This window comes from Alligator mississippiensis, chromosome 1 (assembly GCF_030867095.1).
Source record: "Alligator mississippiensis isolate rAllMis1 chromosome 1, rAllMis1, whole genome shotgun sequence".
Lineage (NCBI taxonomy): Eukaryota > Metazoa > Chordata > Crocodylia > Alligatoridae > Alligator > Alligator mississippiensis.
The window spans coordinates 6,298,078-6,319,193 of record NC_081824.1 but is presented as its reverse complement, the minus strand read 5'-3'; the positions used below and the strand labels follow the sequence as shown (position 1 = coordinate 6,319,193).

General features: G+C 44.7%; 1 protein-coding gene across 1 annotated transcript in view; it reads left to right on the top strand.

The window, feature by feature from the left end:
* The window catches only part of KIF13B (kinesin family member 13B), a 178,662-nt gene that overhangs the window by 59,810 nt on the left and 97,736 nt on the right, over positions 1 to 21,116 (top strand). The window contains exons 3-7 of the mRNA XM_006268017.4: positions 10,124 to 10,136; positions 14,121 to 14,181; positions 17,575 to 17,667; positions 18,375 to 18,555; positions 18,987 to 19,074. Coding sequence (XP_006268079.2) covers positions 10,124 to 10,136; positions 14,121 to 14,181; positions 17,575 to 17,667; positions 18,375 to 18,555; positions 18,987 to 19,074 — 436 coding nt within the window. The remainder of the gene's footprint in view (positions 1 to 10,123; positions 10,137 to 14,120; positions 14,182 to 17,574; positions 17,668 to 18,374; positions 18,556 to 18,986; positions 19,075 to 21,116) is intronic.

The window sequence follows — 21,116 nt, the reverse complement described above, 5'->3', positions numbered from 1 at the left end:
CGACCACTTTAGGCCTAGTCTTTATACAGGTTTTAGTAGCAGTCGGTGTGTCTACACGTGTAATTATGTACGCCTAAGCCTAATGCACCTTTAAGGCACATTAAGGCAACTTAGGCGCACGTCTGCGTGTAGATGTGCCAGTGTGCATCAAGGTGCATTAAATTTAGGCTCAGAGCTAAGTCGCACGAGCCCTTGTGTAGCCATGCTAATGCGCATTAATGCAGTGTGCATCCATTGATGTCTGATTTTTTTCCAGTGCTGATCAGCGCTGCTTCTGCGTGGGCTAGAGACAGAAGTGGATTAACACACGGGTCAGCTGGACTCTGCCTTGGTGCGGACGAAACCGGCAGCCGGGCTGGGCCACGTGTGCACAATGTGGCGGGCTGTGGCTGCCGGGCGCTGTTTGCCGGGCACCGCTGCAGCCTGACTGAGCCACGGCAGAGCAAGGAGCTGGCCCTGGAGCTCGGTCCGCACTGCACGCACCCGGGGGACAGCGACTCTGCACCCCCAGCACCGGCTCCAGCGTGGTCTGTGGGCAGGGACGGCTGTGACTCCTGCCCTGGGCTGGGGGGCAGCGTGTCCTGCTTCGGCTGCTGCTTCTGCTGCGCCAGCTGGGAATGGTGCCCGTGGCTGTGGGGCAGGGCATGGGTTGGGAGGGCCCCCAGGCCATGGTGGGGGGAAGGGGTGGCAGGCCCCAATTAATTTTAATTCACCCCTGAGAGACCTTGCTTCTGAGTAAAGCTCACCATGCTATTGGCCCAGAGGCAAAATATACTGTTCAAGCCAAAACCTTGCCCAACAGAGAACATCCCTAAGAGCTAAAAAAGCTGCTCTATATACATGTTTTTTTCCCCCCCCGAGGGGCTTTTCAAATCGTTACCGATGTCAACTTAAGGAAAATATTGAAATATTGCAATAGTATTGTAAGCCTAGGTTGGATGTTCAGTACACCAACATCTAAGTATCATTTAGATAACATTTTAATGCTTTTGGGATGCAAGCTTTATGGGATACTTGTATAGCTCAAATGCAGGGAGGGAATAAGCAGATTATCATACTGAGACTAATAGTTCAGAAAATGTATCCCACAAAGCTGCTCTTCTGCCTCTGACTTTTAAAAGCAGACGGGCAGAGATTAGTGCTGGCAGTTGAGGCTAAGTACCCTCCAGCTATGCCTGGAATTCTTCGTCACATTGGAGGAATTTGCTAAATAACAGCGATTGCTTTTGTTTTTCCCAGCTAAACAATTTTAGGATTTGAACTGCGTGTGCTCTCACATTTCGTCTGGGGTGTCAGGCTTTTGCTTGTAAGTGGATATCTTTGATTGCAAAAAAATAAAAACAACCCCTGTCTGTTGTATTCAGGATACACTTTTCCTTCTAAAAGTAGAAGTAGCCTCGACATGGGAGAGGGATGCATTTGGTAGCTAGATAAAGTAACGCCCGTGGGAGATTATGACAGCAGCGTACAGGGAGCCAGCATCTACAATACTGGTTTGCCTCGGTTTTCCTATGCAGTTAGGCATGAACGTTTATAAAATATTAAATCTAACGGCCGCATAAAGCATTTTGTAATATGAAATGTAGTTTTGAAATAAATATGTTGGGGGTTCATGTGAGCAGTTGGAAGGTTAGTGAATATTTCCCGTCTCGGAGATCCTCATGCAGTTAGATACTGTTCTCCGTGGGGGCAGATGGCAGAACAAGGAGCAATGGGCTCAAGCTGCAGCAAGGGAAATTGAGGTTGGATATTAGGAAAAACTTTCTCATGAGGAGAGTAGTAAACAGGCTCCCCAGAGAGGTTGTGGGATCTCCATCCTCGGAGGTTTTTAAGACCCGGCTAGACAAAACCTTGGCTGAAATGACCTAGATGGGGATGGTCCTTTGAGCAGGAGGTTGGACTAGATGTGACCTCCTGAGGTCCCTTCCAGCCCTCATTTTCTATGATTACTTGTATGCCTTTTGTATGGAGAAATGAAGGAAATTCCTTTTCAGTGAAACCTTACTATTCCTGCCGGGCATACCAAAATCTCCTCTCGAGCTGCCATTCTGATTCCTACGGTAAGCTGTTTTGAAAGGTGGAAAAATAGATTCACTTGCTGGAAAAAAGAGCTTTACTTGCTCTGCTGGCTTTCTTAAACCACCAGACCAGGCCTTTCACTTATGCCAGGAATTGGGTTCTGCAGCCAGTGTCTAGACAGCGCAGTTTCCTTCAAAGAAAGTATTTTCTGTCTGTTGGCACTTCAAAACATTGTGAGCCCTTTTTCTTTTTTTGAATCCCTGCATCTATTGCTCAGAGCAAGACAGGTCACGGTGAACTTAGTCCTCCTGCTTCCAAATGGGCCTGGTTTAAAAAATATATAAATGTGCTTCATATGGCTTGTGGTACTCCTGTATGCCTCAAACAAATGCAGGATCTTCTTTTCACAGCCTGACCCAGCTCACTTTTGACTATCGCTGTTTTGTGCCTGGGCATTGCTAAGGCTGTTAATAAGCTCCCACATCCCATCCTGACTTCTACAAGCGAGGGAGCTTCTTTAGCACACGATAGGATTTGCTCGAACAAGGCCATCCTCAGCTCTGGTAGCAACGTCCCTGCAAAAACGGGTTCTCCGAAACCTCATTTCCCACGTTTTTGGGTGCAGCTCTCGGAGTTAAACTGAGATGAACCAGGGCCGGTCCTGCTTTGAGCAGGATGTAGGACTAGATGTGACCTCCCAAGCTGCCTTCCAACCCTCCTTTTCTATGACCCTATGATTGAGCCTTTGGTATTTAAAGGTTTCTTAAGCATATGCCCCAGAAGGTGCCATCAGTCAAGGGTTCAACAGAAATATTTCAGTCTGAGTGATCAGCTTTCCTGAATAAACAGAGGAGCTCCTTTTCCTTCACCTTTGGACCCACAGGCCTTCAATGCAGTTCTCTAGGAGCTAAATAAAGCCCTCAAATGAATCCCCCCGTGTGTATGAGCTGGGTCATTTGCTTCCTGAAAGCTCAACGGCTCTTAAAAGCTGGGGGCATCAGCGACACCCATGAACCAACGTTCACCTTCATTTTTTGATTTTTTTTTTTTTCCTGTATCAACGTTACAATAAAGGTGCTTATCATTCAGTTGGAAGGGGGGGTTATGCCCCCGGTGCCAACGTCTTTGGGTGACGGGGGGCTGTAGCGGGGGGATAAGAGGAAGAGCCAGCAGGAAGCAGCTTGTAGACACCACAAACGTCGGTAGCGGTTGTGCAGGGGAATAAAACATGACAGTTAAGTCTGTGGCACAGCTGGCATTTTGTACGTTGTTGGCAGGGAAGGAGAGGGGTGTTTACGTGCCAGACAAGTCCGGGGGAGAAGCTGGTAGCTCCACCCAACCTGGGAAAAATAGCTTTCTTCTCCCCCCCCCCCTCCATTGTACAAGCCATTGTGCAATACAGCACTTGGTAACTGCCGAGATAACTTCCACCACGTTGTTTTTGGACTGGCCATCGGTACGGCTATTGCAGAGTGGCTCCCCGCTTGGCAGCGATGAATCTAGTGGGAATCTTTGCTGCTCAGATAACTCACCATCTGGTTGGACCTCAGGGCATCTCTGGGATCAAGGGATTTTCTGTGGTCTTTTGAGTGTATTGCCAGAAGTACTTTGCCTAGGGAAACTACCCTGCACATTTTTTGAGAAGAATAGCGATGGCATCACTTGCCAAAAGAAGAAAAAGTGCGGGAGAAAAAGAACAGTTCTGTGTAGTATTGTCAGGTTATATTCTGGCCTCCTAGCCTCGAATCCTACTTTGCTTGGACTTGATAATGAGATAAGGTGTAAGATGAACACACATTTCTGGGGGGGTATTTTTTGGCAGTATCTGTATCAATACTGTTCTTTAGGTGTAATCTAATATACAGCCCTCCAAAAAGACTGCCTGTCAGCCTTTAATTGGCAAGTTAATATCCAGTGGTGGTGACCCCAGAAGAAGAGATGACCCAAGAACGTAGTAGGCAGGCCCATCCGGTTGGGAAGCTGTGTTGCGTTGGGTCATAGTTGGAGACCTGCCTGAAGAGAAGGGTTTGGACTATACTTGCCCATATCTGCAGTGAATAACTTCACTGCAAATGAAGTTGCTCCTTATCTACTGCAGCTAAAGATGCTCAAATAGCGTCCTTGATTTAAAAAGGTAGTGGGGTGAACATGAGACAATTTAAGGCGAATTAACTAAAGTTGGGTAGAAGGCAGGGCAGGGTGGCGCTTTGTAGACTAACATGTTCATCTGGCATCTGATGCTGTAGTTGATCGCCAACGAAAGTGCATGCCTTTCTGAACGAGTTGGTTTCTAAGGTGTTACGCTGCACTGCTCCTTGCCCTTACTTCAGACTAGCACGGCTAACTACCTCCAACTGAAGTTAATCTGGCCCCATGTAGACAAGCACTCACTGGCGTGGATACAGGTTTGGTCTCAGCAACAGCTTCTTCTTCATCGTGTCTCCAGTCCAACCTTTCTGTGTGTCCTGCTCCCAATATTCTGCATAGACCACGACTTCTGGTGTTGGTGTGGCCATTGAATCTTCTTCTGCCTTCTGACATCCATATATAACTTACTTTTTCAATGTTTGTCTAGAAGTGGCTTCTTTTGGGTGCAGAGTTACGCTACTCAAAGGAGTCTGGCTGGCAGAAAAGAGGTTGTTCCAGCAGAAAAGCATGAAACTCAGCTAAGTTTGCCCAAGCTCTGATATGCTTATTTTGCAGGGAATGTGGGAGGAGATAGGAGTGTTGGAAAGGTTGGCAGGAATTTCTTGTGACCCATGTGGGTTTTGTTGTTTTGAGGGTTTTTTTTGTCCCATTCACATTTGTCATCTGAGTTCTTCTCTCCTCCCCCCCCCCCATGACTCACTAAATGTGACCGTAGCTGAACTTTTGTGGCAGTTTCTAAGAACTGTATAAACAACTCGATATTTTGACCCATAAAACCAAGGACATCAGTACTTGGATCCCACTGAGCGGCAGCTGTATAGTCTAAGTTGAGCCGTGCAGTCTGAAGGTTGCATTCAACATTGGCTTATGAAACGGCCTTAACAATGCAATGGCCTTTGAAGATATTGCTAAAATAAGCACAAATAACTCCTTAAAATGCACTGTTGGCTGAGAAAAGGTTTCATGCTTGAAAACATGATTTGCATCTCTGAGAGCAGATTCCTGCATTTCAGTTTCCCCGTTCTTAAAAAGCACTAATCCAATAGCTAAGCATATGCAGCTGATCCCTACTGGAAAGCCTGGGTCTGTTATTTATCCGATACTTAAATTGCACTGCATATTTGTAGAACGTGCCCTTTCTCTTTTTCAAGTGAGAACAGATGCTTTTGGGTCCCAAATCAGATGGGACAAACGGGATGTAGGAGCAAAAAAATCCTGGAGTCAAACCTCCCATTCAAGGAGAAGGTCAGAGGAGCTCACCAAAAGTGAATTACAGGTTCATGTACCAAAAGCTAATAGACCTTTTGAAATCTGGAATCCAACTAAGATGTAGAGCTGAAATCATGGGTGATCTCCTAGCAGTAAGTGATCCCCTTTCATCCTCCTGGACCGCTACAGTTTTTGAGGTAGTTGACTATGAGATGCTGCTGTGTCCTGTGAAAGAGGTGGCAGGGATCCAGGGGCACGTGCTGGAATTGTGTGCAAAACGTTTCCGGAGGCACACCTCCAGCAAGCAGTGATGGGAGGTTTTATCTCCCGTCACTAGACCTCTCGCTTTGGGCGTCTCCAAAGAAGCAGTTAATTTTGGTCTTATTCAGCATCAACCTTCAGCCCCTGTGCAAACCGGGCAGAGGAGCACATGTGCCAGTGATGTGCAGGTAAGACGAAGCGCTGCCTGTCATTCACTATGTGCAACCAAAATGGTCCAGAGATAAGCACATGGTTGAACAGGTTTCTAAAGCTGGGCTCACGGAAGAGAAGAGATGCTGGTGGAAAGACTTCATAGCCACGATGCAGTCTCTGTTTTGGTTGAAGATGCACACCTATGACTGGGTCAGTTTACTCTGTAGTTCAGAAGTACCCTGTTTCCTTGCTGATGCCATCCTCTTGCATAGAAAGCATTGTCTATAGATATCGTAGATCCCGCCCCATGTTGATGGACAGTGATTTGGCCTCAGTAATTCATGCTTTCATTACTTCTCAGGTGGACTGTAACGATGTTGTATACCTGGACACGATGTCTCCAGTAGGTGTAATCCAACTAATACCAAATGCTGAAATGTGTTTACTTAGTAACACAGGCTAACGTGAGAACATCAGCCTGTCCCCTATTCTTTACACTTGTTTCCGATCAAATTTTGAATCAAATTCAGTGTCTTAGGCCTCGGGCGAACTGAACCCAAGAGATCTAGAAAATTTCCCTTAAAGCCTCATGATAAAGGTCATGGTTGATGATAACATTACAGAAGTACAATGAAACCATCGACAGTAATGAGAAAGCTTGTACGTGTAGTAAACAGGGCTTTCGTGGGCTTGTGTGCAACTGGGGGTGAACTTCCCCAGGAGCTCAGGACCATCCCGGACTTCCCCTCTCCTGCTCCAGGTGGAAGGTGCCTTTCTTTGAATTTGTTGCCTTTAACAGCGTGTTGATCTAATAAAAGGTATCAATTTTGGAACCAAGAATTCTAGTTTTTTGTATTGCCTTTAATGTAAATTGGTGTAGAGGTGTAAAAGAAAACAGGGAAAATCCCTACCGAAGCAGGACGCTTCTTTGCATGTGCTTCTCCCCCCTGGGGCAAGGATGAGAGAACAAAGGCATGACAGATGCTAGTCGCACTGTTTTAATGCACCACTGGAAGGCATGCTGATGTTGTTTTCCTGAGTCTGATATGAGAATTAGAATGGACTGGAATAGGTTTAACAGTAAATTTAAATTAACATAAAAGGCTATGGCATTGCTAGGGCTCTGTTAATTAAGCCCATATAGAATTTGAATGGAGCAATGTTTGACCCTGGGGAAATTATGTACATCTAGTTGCATTACAGCAGAGCAGCTACCGATGCCCAAGGTAAATGCAAAACTTTGGTACTGTCCTGAATATCTAAGGCACTTCTCAGCCTGACTCCCGTAGGCAGGATGTGGCCTTGCTGCTCTGTGGACCGTTCTTTTGCACAAAGGTTTGAATCCCATTGCAATGAGCTGTGCGCATGTAGATTAGACGTGGTCCTCATGGCTGAATGCCCCAGCCTCAGGCCATGCAAATGATTCAGTCCAGCTGATGCAAGACGACAAAACCTCCAGATATTTATAGTAATTGGAACTGATTTACAGCTGAATTTGTTGGGAGCAGCTTGTTTGTTGGGTCTGCTGTCTTCCTGTTCTACTGATTATGTTCTTTACCGGGTCTTAAAGCTGCACAGCAGAAATAAGTACTTTAAAATAGGGGAAATGGAGTCAAGGGCTTGCAGTTGGATTAATTGTATAGGCTTCTTTGTGGTAAACTGTGTCATGATAACATGAAAATGCATAGCAAGCACTTAATGAGCAGTTATTCATGAGGTTGTGGAGTCGCCATCCTTGGAGGTTTTTAAGACCCGGCTGGACAAGGCCTTGGCTGGGAGGATATAGCTGGGGATAGTCCTTTTGAGCAGAGCGCTTGCCCTCCTGAGATCCCTTCCAGCCCTGATTTTCTGATTTCTATGATTCTAATTTTGATCCATTGGATTCACCATAGGAGGAGCCAAAAAATGTTTTGGCCATAAAGACAGCACTACAGAAAGGATTCAAAATTCATATGAGCTGTTATCAATAGGAAGCATATTGTGGTTTTCATTCTCCGATGGGGATCTTCTGTTTACTGTTCATGCGGATGAACATAGTTCTGGCTGCAAGGAGTAATGGTGTATATGTACTTGAAAATGAAGTGCTTATTCAGGATCAGGCCTTTAGTCTCTACGATCTCGGTTTACACAGCCTGGTTGGTATAATACCTTTTCCGAAAGCTGCATATGCTCCTTGACTTGTGAGATTTGACTTTAATCCAAACATAGAATAAGATGTGCTCTATCAAGGCCTGACAGTTCAAGTACCACGGGATAATGTAATCTTGGCTTGGAATTGGGACACGGTAAAATAGGCCTGGTTTGCTTGTTGAATTACAGGGAAGTAACACTTAACATCGTAAGTTCAAATTCAGAATTCACTTGCCATCCATCTGTTCTGACTTTTTCACCTGCAAAAGTACTCAGGGGACTTTATTGTGAATAAGACATCCTCCTCTCCCTGTCCCCCATGAAAGCCTCTCGCACTTCTAGTAGGATGGTATTAGCATTTTAGAGCTCGGACAGCCACGTGAGCTCTGTCAATGCGCTTCATTTACTTCCCCAAATCATAGAATCGTAGAAAATGAGGTTTGGAAGGGATCTCAGGAGGTCACATCTAGTCCAAACCCCTGCTCAAAGCAAGACCATCCCCAACGAGATCATTCATAAAAATCATAGAAAATGAGGGTTGAAAGGGATCTCAGGAGGTCACATCTAGTCCAGCCCCCTGCTCGAAGCAGGACCAGCCCCAACTAGTGAGTCCAAACAAGAATCCAGCCTGGGAAATGAATTTTGTCCGATTCCCCACCTCTATCACTGTTGTTACGAGTCGATATACTCGGTTATCGGGCCTCTCCATCTCTGACCAGCTAAAATGATGCAGGGTGATGGACTATTTTCTATCCCGGGTGCTGAGCCTGCTACTGCTGCTTTCCCACCTCTGGGGCTGAGCCTGCTACAACCCTCCAGTATGAAGATCTCTGTACCCAAGCTTGGGGTTTTTTTGTCTAGTTTTGCTGTGTTTTTGCCTGACAGACCATGTGCTGCTGTTCCCTTGAATTCCATCCTTGCTTTTTAGCACACGTCCCACTCTAATGAGAACGAGGCGTCCCGAACGTGCACACGCTGCAGGAAGGGTCATGCTCCGGCTCTGCCCCTACCCGCGGCTGCTGTCAGGGCCTGTTAGTCCAGACAAATGCTGACACCTGATCTGAGCCAGAGCAAGACGGAAGAGATACTCAAGCACGACTAAATCTTCATTCTTTGAGACAAACCTAGTGACATGAGTCTGAACTAGCTTCCCAACCTAAATTGACCAGCAAGAAATACGAAACTAATCTCATTCTGCTCTCGTTTCCCCTCTCTTGCCCTGCCAAAAGCAATCATCGTGGCTTGTCAGAATGACTTTCTGACTTCACTTGTCAGATCCGAGGCCAGAGTCCTTTCCAAGCTGTGCATTTGCAAATTTATTTCTCATCTTGCGTGTGCAGGGAGGTAGCTTAAGTCGATTCCAGCCTACACCTAATATTTTTGGCCCGATGTTCTCATTTATTACCGCATAGGCTATTATTGTCATTTTTAAAATTGACCAGTCTTCCTGAAAACACTTCAGCCCTGGGAATTTACTTTTTTTTTTTCTCTAATAGTAAATATCCCGAAAAGTCACCCTAGGTTTTGCTGATTGTATGTAAAGCCCTTAAAAAATCGAGGTGCAGGACACTTGAAATAGCCTCTTTCATCCCCTCTTTCAAGGCAACTCAGGCATGGTGAATTGTCCGTTCATCCTTGGAGTCTGAACCGTGTGAAGGATAAGGCCACCTTTGGTTCAGGAACAGAAGTTCGTACAATTCCTTTTCATAGTCCATCATTTTTTAATCTCTTTGAGTTGTCTTGAAGGCTCGCTGCAAGGCTCCTCTGTGCAGGTACATGTTTTAACCATACTGCCCCCATCACATCCTCTCCCAGATTGGTTTCATTTTTTTTATTTTTATGGAAACACTTATTTTGAGGCACTGCTCGGTCCGGTTTCATTGGCATAACTGATTCTTCTGAAAATGGAAATGAATTTGATTTTAAAGTCATTGGGTTTTTTTCGGGACAACGTTCCAGATCCTGCAGTTGAGAGAAGTGGATATAATCTTCGGCGTCCTATGTTGGAAAGTGGTTTCAGAGGTGAAAAAAGAGAGATATTCAAGAAAAATGGAGAGCATTAGATAGGATGTTGAAGACTTAAATGTTTTTTAACATTGGGAACAATTTAACTAAGGCACTCATAAGTAACCACGTCTCTTTGTTTCCTTTTTCCTCCACCCCTTTCTATTTGTCCCTGTCTGGATTCCTCTGGGAACTACAGGAACCAACCAAAGGTAAGATTTAAAAATAATAATAATAATAATAAATTAAAAAACCAAACAAGAACAAAATGCAACAAAATACATCAAAACTTTTAAATTGGTCGGTGAAAAGCTGTTGTTGCTTTTTCAACCTTTGAATTGCCAAATATTTACCACTTAAAAAACTCCAGCATTGCAGTTAATCAGCTGTTGTGTAAGAAACTCCAAGCATCTCCTTGCTGCATATCCCTAGCCAAAAAATGAGTCACAGGAACAGATGAGAGCATAGTTACATATTGAGTTAAGGATTGTGAATGAAAGCTTGTTTGTTTAAAAACATTTTCTGGTATTTGCATTAAAGCAAACTCACTGTTTGTTTCTGCCTACTTGGATTTCCTTTATTTTTTTTTTTTTTTTTTGTATTTGATTATGCTGATTTTTGTCTGCCTTGGCTTATTTGTGTATAACCACACAGCTTATTTTTTTTAAATAACTTTAAAACTGGCATGGTAAAATAAACTATATAAATGTCCAGTAAATTAGTTCCTAAGAAAAGGACAGTAGCCTGTATTTCAACCATCAAACCTATGCCTGCCTTTTCTAAAGGCTGTAAGACACCTGCAGAAGTGGATATTTTTCCCTCCCCCATCTTGCTGTTTTCAGCATATCAGTATGCTTGGGAGATATGGTGGCATTGAAACCCCTATGGCATGAGCTGTTTAAACTTGAAGAGTTCATGGTATGGTTTTTCTTTGATTTGTAGCAAGCTGGGCAGTATTGGTGTGCAAATTTGCACGATTGGCATATTTTTAAGCAGGCTCGTTAGATGGTCTGAGTGCACAAGAAGGGCTAAATTGCTGCTGCTGTGTAGTCTAGCATAATCCAGATTCCTATTAAAATCTCTCAAGGAAGCAATATTACCTACAAACCATTGCAGACTTTGCCTCTTGTCTTGTTTTGTTCTCCTGACCACTGCAACGGAAGAAAATAGATTTGATCCGGAAGGCTTAGCAGAGCAATCTCCAAACATCCTTCTTTTAAGGGATGGTTGTTCATGGTTAACAGAACACGTATACTACGTAGTGGCCTTTAGCCTAGCAGCACTTGGCTTTTCAAGTCTGAGTTTAACAAACCTTGAATCTGCCTGGAGTTTAAAATATAAGCTGCACAAAGACTGAAATGGAGTTTGAGAGTGTAGATGTCTGACCTCTAACTGCCTGTGTAGTTTGTCCCCCGTGTCCCAAGTCGCATAGACTGCAGCCGACCAGTAGTATAAAATACTTCTGGGGAAGAGAAGAGTAAGTTGAGACAAGAAGCAGCATGTGGGATTCCCCTCTGCTCTCCTCTCCACTTTAATGTAATTTTTGGCAGCCAGTATGAATGAAGATCAAAATATTTTGGCTTCCTCATGGTTTGTGGCTTTCTTTCTCATGCATTAAGCATGATGTGGTGTATGAGGTGGCTGACTTCTCTCCTGCTTACATTATAGATTAGATTTAAAAAAAAATGAAATCAGACTGTTTGGTTTTGGGTTTTTGTTTTTTTTTAATAAACTCAACTTTTTCAGAGCATTTATGCATCCAGTTACGATAAGTTGTTTTGAGAGCATCTGTTCATGAAGTCTGGATCTCTCCAAGAGGATACTACTCTAATTGAAACCAGCTTCTGTGAAGGCATAGTAGTCTAAATGGGTTTCACCACAAACTTGAAACTTTTATATTTAGAAGCACTGTGTAACTCTGACTTTTGCCAAAGTTGAAACCTTTTTTTTTTAATTTTTGCTTATATAAAATTACCCAAGTTTGGCTGCTGTTGTTTAGCAGCAGCATGTGAATATATACAGCTGTTTTTACACAAGGGAGACATTGCTACCCTGAGGTGGTTTGTTTAATTCAGACGCATGGAGAGAGGGTGGGTAGATGAGACCAGGGGACACCTGTCAGTCTGCAGATCGAAGAAGGAAGATGTAGGCAAAGTAGGCTGGGAGAGGGGTTTTTGGAGGAAGAGGCAGAGCTCTTGGTTGCCATATGTAGAGTATACAATAAAACTGACGTGGGAAGAGCAGAAAATGGGCAAAGGAAGCACTTGGAAGAAGAGGAGTGCAGACAGGATGCATGAAAAATGAGAACAAAGAACAGTCTTGCATGGGAACTGCTGTATTTACTTGAATACAAGACGAGGTCTCCACCCCCACCCCCAATCAGCATGGGGAAAAAAGCACCTCGTCTTGTATCTGCATACAAGCAAGCCTCATTAGATGCATTGTCTATCATTAAAACTGCTGCCAAAAGCAGCATGTGCTCAGCAATGGACACCAGCTGTGAAGCTGATTAAGTGCAGCTGACACTGAGCATTACTATAAAACACACGGCCCGTATTGGTCAAACATGCTGATGGGAACCTACCACAAGGCTAAATTAGGGCAGCCCATGTGAATAAGACATATGATAGTGTTACCGCCAACTCTTTTTTTAGGTCGTGGTGAGCCACTACAGTGAATACATTTCAACATCTTCACTCCTGCAGATGAGCTGCGTCCTTCTTTCCCATTTTCAATTATTCCTGTTTCTTCACTGGTCTTAACTATCTGGCCAACCTCACCAAATGGGGCTCCAAACAGCTTACCCAAAATCCTTCTACCAGCCCCTCACCTGTCACATGTGATAACTATGGCCCACCCTCCATGAGGTGGAGCCGGAGCAGGCGGCTCCGTGTCTCAATTGTATATGAATTTTTGGAGGATCCCAGGGCTCATGACAAGAACACCCAGGTCCAGTTATGAGTGGGGGCTGATTAGCACCTGGATCCTTTGCGGGAGGGGGTCTGGAGGGGGACCCACACATATGGAGCAGTACTGGGCTGTGGCGTCATGGCTTAAGATGCTATTAACTCTGCTGGGGCCCAGCCCAACAAATTATATGGTAAATCATGAGCCTTTTGACTTTGGACTACTATCCTGTGGCCCAAGTGGTTTTACATATCTGGCAGGGGAGATCCCCTTCTTCCCAGCCTGGAATGACTTGCTGCAGTTGAGGGTGGAGACCTATCCATCGCACCCCTGCGAGAGTCTCCAATAGCCTCCCTATGGCAGGATCTCGGCTACACAATTTATGGTGATGGGGGATTGTTCTTGGGCTCTCCCTCTAGCTTGCTCCTGTGGCCTTTTGGCAAGTGAAACTAGGAGGCATCTGAACCCCAAGGCCTCTGGACTTGGAGCTTGCATGTGGGATGCCTGCCATGGATTTGGGAGTATCTGAAGCCCCAGACTGAAGAGTCCGGGAGGTAAGATACTTGCCGGTGGTAGCATCACACAGACACGTACGATCTGAGCTCTGCTCAGTCGATAATATTTGAAACTGATTTGGCTAATTTGGCCTGAAACACAAAATTAAAAAAAACAAAACTATAGGTACAGAAGTGTGTTTATGGAGTACCTATGCTAAAACTTGCAGCAGTTTCAAAAATAGGTAAACTGCATCAATTCTGGTTGAACCAAGTCTGTGGCTACCTGTAGTCATTTGACTATTTTGAGGTTAGCTTTTTCAAATTTGCTCCTCACTTCCGTATGCTCAGGGGGAGCAAGCTCTGACTGTAAGGAGCGGGGCAAGGGGCTGCGGGGGGAAGAAGCTGAGAAAGGCAAGGAGGCTACCTAAACCCCCAGATCGATTTTCCCTGCTGTAGCAATGGGAGGGGGACAGATTCAAGGCAAATGACCAATAACCTGGAAAATTATAACAAATGTTATATATTTTCCATATAGAGAATCTGATTATTGGGGGGTTGTCTTATGTTCAGGGGCATCGTGTATTTGAGTAACTATAATATTTGGTTTTGAAGTTGTAAGAGCTTCAATTTGAAGTATAAAAATAGAAAGCAAATAAAGGTGGAGCCTTGTGGGTATTGTGGTTAGAATGGCAGCAGAGAGGTGTCAGCTAACCTCCCTATTTCTCTCTCCGTATTAGGATGCCTTTTTGGTTGGACTGCAGGTTTTTACAGGATATCCCCTTTTTATTACAGGTGTTTGCTTACGATCACTGTTTCTGGTCTATGGATGAATCTGTCAAAGAAAAATATGCAGGTAATATTTATGTACCGTAGCTTTGTGCTCACTTTTCGTATCTGTTGTCTAAGCAAAGTGCAAATGATCTCATTATAATGCAGTATTTGCCAAAGGGTACAGACCATATGGCACTGAAAACATTTTCCCTCTGTGGTTTGCCCATTGTTGGGTGGGGGGGAGAGAGAGAGAAAGAAAGCAGAATCTTAAATCATCCCTCCTTACTAGTTAAAGATTACATTTAAAGTAGTGGCAAGCAATAGATGCAGTGCAAGAAATTTGACGTTTTGGTGCACACAAATATCTCCACTTTTAACGATGCTGTTCTAGAGGCATGGCTTTAAAAAAAATTAAAATTTTTTTTGCATGTAATTTGAGGCACGGTACTAAACTCCTTTTCAGAATAAAGCTTCCCAGCATCAATGCCAGCTTCAGCAACGTGCTAATAATGTAGTTGATGCATCTTGCAGAACTGTGGCCGTTGTCTTTTATGGCTGCAGTGTTTTATAAGCCTAATCTTGCTCCTATTTAAGTCAATGAGAGTTTTACACCCAAGATCACCCCTCGTTTTACCTACAGTTAAGCTTGTCCATAGCTATTGGCTTACATCAAGTTCCCTTGACTTCAGGGGACACAAAATGAAGCAGGTGCAGAGATGCAAAGATGTAGGATGAAGATTAGGATGAGAGCCGTAGTAGTAGTAATAAGGCTGTCAATTCTTATTGTGTTCACCCGTTGGCAAACAACTGCATTTTAATGTGAAACACACTTTAGAGCCTTCCCGTGTTTGTGTGTTGGAGTCGGTGCTTCTGTATTCAGTGCCAGCGCCCTTATCTATCCCTTGCTCTTTTTTCTTTTCTTCTTCCTTTGGACCTAACCTTTATGTACTTTGGGCACCTAAGTCTCCTTCCCAAAACTGATGTAGATGCATGGTTCACGGAAAGACTTTTGAACAGTTTAAATGCAGGCTGTTATGGGTTGCAAACATTCAGTCCGGAGCAATTTTAGCTCTGTCTTGCTTAAGCACTAAAGCAAAAATGTTACTAATTTCAGCGTGCATTTCATTTGTGCAAAACTTCCAGGAGCAACTCTTGACTTCATAACAAATAGTAAAATGTACTGACTGGGTGAAAATTTTCAGGGGATGTCAAAGAGTTTTCTTCCTGCTTGAAAGAAAATCTCAGGCCACGGAGTTCTGTATGTTTGACGTATGATTTAAAGTTGACTTCTTTATGATGGGAAACTCTGAGTGATGCATTTGCAGCCTGTTACTGCTGTACACAAAACAAAAAACACCAACACTTCCCCACCCCAGCTTAAAAAAAGGTCAAACAAAAATTACATGTAGGCAGATTTACTCCTACTGTTAGAGCAGAAACACTTTACCCTCTGATTTGTAATCCACTAGCCTTATACTCCAGTTCCCTCCCGCATAGTTGTGATTACTTCTCTGCAAAGATTTAACAGCAAAGGCATCTAGCAAGCTTTTCTGTTGCTGTAATTTCATTTGCCTTTACAAATACTGTAAAATATACTCTCTAGTAGACTATACGCTATTGCCTTAAATTCAAATCAAGCCATGGTTGCCAAAATGAAATCATATTTTGTAGTCCATTCTCTGTCACCGGCGCACTAAGTCCTGCAAGTTGGGTCGAGGCAAGTTTTAGTGGATATTTTGGGTACTAATAGCAAATGCTTAAAGACACAAAACCAGAGTCAAATGTCATTTATAATAGTAGAAATCTAAAAGAACTCAGGGGGCCTCTATACAAGACATTTACTGTGGAGTAGGCTAATTAGCTGTGCAGTACATGTCTTGCATCTAAACATGTGACTCTGTTAGCCTGGAGTAAACTAATTCATGCTGCAGCAGGGTAGTACTTGTAAATACAAGCACGATCCTGCAGCGGCATTATTTAGTGCACTATAACACACGTGTAGATGCTAAAGGTGCACCGATATAGTAGTCCGTATCATATTGGCACTAATAAAAGGAAAATTGACATTATCGGCAGTCAGCTTTTTTTGGCTGGCATAGCTGGTAACATCACCAATAAATGCTGCATGCATGTGTGCAGCTGCAGCATGCATATGGCCAGGAATGCAGCCCAGCAGCTTAGAGAGCAGCATCTGGGCATTAGGTCTGTGTGGGGGGAAGGAGCATGGGGGGGGCACATTGAGGCCCCCACGGTGAGGGAGGGAGTGGGGCAGGGGCAAGGGCAAGGGCAAGAGCAGGTGCTGCCCGGACAGGGTGTGGGATGGAGCCATGGGTAGCTCATCTGGGGAGCGCAGAGGGGGCGGAGGAGAGAGGGTGGCTCCTGCTGCTGTGTGCACCCCTCAGGGGAGGCATGGGGGGGGCATGTGCCCCCCCAGATTTGTGCACGGGTTGAGGGTGGGCTGCCTGCTGTGGGCTTGGAAGCCAGGGGCTGTGCTGCCTTCTTCTCAGCAGGGGCTGGGCTGGGGCTGCACTTGGGAGCTGGCAGCAGTGGCCCTGGGAGACCTGCCCCCCTCCATAACACCCCTCCCAGTGCCACCACCCACCCTGCCCACCCCAAGCGCAGCCCCAGCCCAGGCCCCCCTGCCAGGAAGTGGCTGATGTAGCCCCTGGGTCTGAGCCTGCAGCAGGCAGCTCATTTTCACCCCATGCACAAATCCAGGGGGGCATATGCCTCCCCTGGGGGTGTGCGCAATGCTGGGAGCCACCCCCTCGGACAAGCCGTCCATGGCTCTGTCCCGTACCCCACCATGTCTGGGCAGTGCCTGCCGCTGCCTCTGCCCCAGCCCCATTCCCTTCCCCACCGTGGGGGCCTTCATATGTGCTCCCCCTGCCCAGACTTATCACCCAGACACTGCTCTCCCAGATACTGAGCTTCATATCAGCTATCAGATCAGTATCAGTCAATATGGCTGGTTAATAATTTGCCATTGGTATTGGCCAAAAATATCTTTATGGCTGCACCCCTAGTAGATGTTGACGGGGCTGGCTGGGCCGCGAAGGTGCTTCAGGGCAGGGGCTGCCTGCTGGTTAGCCTCATGCTGCCGCACCCTTGTGCCCCGGGCTGGTGGGCTGACCCCTCGGACCCCCTGCCAGCCAAAGCTGCTTCAACCCAATTCAGCGTGCTACAGTCCCAGGCACATATGTAGATGCAGTGCCTGGGAGCTGTAAACTCTGGCGTGATAAGCACCGGAGTTTATTGCTTTGTCTTACAGCACATATAGGTGTGCCCTCAGATGACTTCAGCAGAGTAACTCCAGATGTGCACCCCCTATCCCATCCTTGCATAACTTTATTAACAGAGATATATTTCATACTACTGGACTTTTCCTCCTCTTATCCCTACCCGGTGTCTCCCTCAGTTTAATGTTATAGGGTCTGTAAAAGTTGCTTCAGCTTCATTTTTTGTTTTATCTTAGGTCAAGATGTTGTTTTCAAGTGCCTTGGAGAGAATATTCTTCAGAATGCCTTCGAAGGTTACAACGCATGCATCTTTGCCTATGGGCAGACGGGTATGTTAGTCCAAGGTGGAAACAGCAACACCCGTGATGAGAAAGGGCGTGTGCATGTGTGTTTTCTCATGGTATTCTTGTTCTTTGGCTGGCTGTGTGCCATTGTAGCTTTTCCCCTTAAAGCAGTACAGAGAAGTGTTGAGTGTTTTAAATATTTGTTGCTATAGATCTGCAATGAGAAGGTGTTTTTGTCCACAAAGACAAGGAATCAAATTTTGCTAGCTTGTGTTGCCCTGCTACCCTTCTTTCCCATATTTCTAGATCAGTATCTCTTGTGTGATCATTCACTGTCCTTGAGTTTAGCATGTGTTTAATATTTTTTGATGGAAAATCCTGACTCTGCAGCTGAGAGGGACTTTGTTCATCATTTTTCATTTGATAAACAGTGATGGCTTGGCTTGTTTCACTGGTTTACTTCTTCTGTGCAGGTATGAAACTTGAGTAGGTGTCTTAAATGATGCCCTTGAGAAGACTGCATCTCTGTGATAAGTCCTGTTAGTTTAGAGTAACCTTTTGTGTTACCTTTTTTAGTGTGATTTTTTTTTTCTTGTATGGAGGCCTTCCCTTAATTGATTGGTGATTGGACCCTTTACATAGATTTGGCATAAAGATCTTTCACTGAAAAGTTCAAAGTAATTCTCCTTCCCACCCAAAAATCCCAAGCATCACTGTTGTTAAAAGCTCTAACTGTAGCTTCAAAAATACAGGATCTGGAAAATCGTACACGATGATGGGTACTGCTGACCAGCCTGGATTAATCCCTCGACTCTGCAGCGGACTCTTTGAAAGGGCACAGAAAGAGGAAAATGAAGAACAGAGTTTCAAGGTGGAAGTGTCTTACATGGAAATTTACAATGAGAAAGTTCGAGATCTCCTTGACCCCAAAGGGTAAGCCATGTACATGTGACAAACTCTTGCTCACAGATAGTATAATACTCTTGTTTTCATGAGCTAAGACTTTATGCATAATGTGCGAACGGGCTACCTGTCAGCTGTCCTAGCAGAATGCAAGGTTTATCTTTCCAGCAGGTTGTAGTAGTGTTCCTGAGCTCCCCAACCCAAGAGTTGCTCTGTTTAAAGACCCAACTTACACCAAATATACCTGGATGCTGAAATTTGTTTTTATGATTTGAGAATTGTGGGATTGTCAACATTAGCACATCAGATGAGCATGTGCGTCTTTTCACGCTATATACTAACTTTCTGCTTTGTATTGTAGCTACAACGTCTCATCCTATGCATTTGAAATCTGCTAGAGTTTTTAGCAGGACCACATTTGTCTTTGTTGTACTTAACTGGATAATTTTTAATTTTAACAGAAGTCGGCAGTCACTGAAAGTGAGAGAACATAATGTCTTTGGTCCTTATGTCGATGGACTTTCTAAACTGGCTGTTGCTTGCTACAAGGTAAGACACAGTTGTAGGGAAGGAATACACTTAAAATTGAAATTCTTGCTGCCATAGCTCAAGGAAGTGAAGGTAACTTTTATATTGTGTCTGTGGAGTTTTAAGAGAGGCTGTAGAAAGATATGCTTTAAGAGATCCCCATAGGGAGTTTTAAACGTGTGAGAACTACCCTGTACCATCAGCATTATTTAAAAAAATAAAGTGGAAGGTACAGAAGACTTGAAGAACAGGGTTTAATCATTCTTTGTTGCTTATACTAACCCCTAGCAGTAGTAACATAGGGCCAGATCCAAATTGTTCATGGAGGCATCCAAGTTTCAAAGCTAATAGAGGTGAAACTCTTTCCACTGGCAGCAAAATTCCTTAAGCATTTAAATTCACCTCTGTTTTGGCTTGAAAAGTTCCCGAGAGAACTTGTGCGTACACGTACACATGCATGCACACTCAGTCTATATCATGTGCTTATGCACCAAACTCCCGCCCAGTCTCCATTGCAATGCAAATGGGCTAGCCATTTTTAAAGTTCACCTAAATCCCTAATCTTTTAGGATTTTCTGCAGTGTGCACCCAATACCTGACTGGCACCAAAAGCATAAACGCAGACCCCTATAATCACACTCAGACATGGGTCAGGTGATGCACGGTAGGCTTTTAATCAGATCATTTGTTTGGGAAGCAAGACTGGGGTTCTTAGGCCTTCCTGAGCCCAAGGGGACTAAAACTCATTTCTTCCACCTCCCAGAAGAGTGCACTAAGCCCTAGGCCCATGGGTCTCAACCTTTTTTAGACTCAAGGCACTCCTTGTTAAACTCAAGGCAGCCTCAGAAAAGCTAACTCTTAGCTTTCATTGACTACAGAAAAATTATCAAGCAATTCTTCTGTTGCAAAGACCTCAGAAAGACCGCCACAGGTCAGAAGTTTTCTGACGCTACGGATTCCTATTTGAAATACCCAGGTGTATCTTGCAAGCCATTTGCTAGGTGTTTGTATACCTAGCACTACTAATATGCCGTAGCACCCTCATTGAGAATCACTGCACTAGGGTGAGGTGAGCTGTCCCCTCCATGCCTCCTGTGGAAACTAGACCACTTGGCAGTCAAGAGTACAGAAGCCGTGGGGCCTGAAAGAGAACAAGCAAGAGGGAGCATGACTGCAGCTAATGAAGAGGAAAGTTTAGGGAAGAAGGAAACAGGTTCTGACCCTTGCTCCCTGAGTGATAGCAGGGACCAGAAACCAGTCCTCCCACGTCCTGAGGGAGTGTCCTTGTCACTGAACTGCAGACCCAAGCTTCCTCTTACTGCTGTCCTTCTGGCCCCGTGACTTATGTCTTCTTGGCTGCCCAGTGCTTCACTTCCAGCAGGAAGAGTTGGGATGGGTGGGGAGGACACATAAGCTAGCCAGTTATCCAGTGGGTTGGGTATTTTCCTTGGAAGTGGGAGAGGTGGATCTGAATCCCTGAGGGGGTCCTGCAACCCAGTTCCCCAGCTCGTGGGTGGATGCTCTAATTATTGGCCTCTTGAGCATATCCAAGAATGGAAGTCACTGTGGGTACTGAAGGATCATTTTGGGATCCAAAATGAATGAAGACAACAGAGGTCCCTAATTTTCAGCCCAGAATTGGTGTCCAAAGGGAGGCTGAGTTCAGACACACCCCTGTGCCCTACCGTTTCATGTAGCTTGCTATAGATACCTAATAAGTGTCTAAATGCTATCAGGCAATCAGAACTCATAGTAGTGATGGTATCTTTTATTAGCCCCACAAGATATTTGCAAAAAGATGTCTTTAATTGCAAGCTTTCAGGCACAAACACCCTTCATCAGGCATTAGAGTAAAGATTGTAAAAGTTCTCCTGGATAGAAATGAAAGTTTGTATTTCATAGGATTTCACAGAGGAGTCAATAGATGGAAAACTTCTCTGGGCAGGCAGTTCACAGCTGGTATGAAGTGAGGATCTGTGATGATGCATAGTACCTTGAACCAAAGGCAGGAGCAGGATCTGCAGTTTCAGGTGGTCACGGTTGCTTCCTGCTTGGGAAAATAT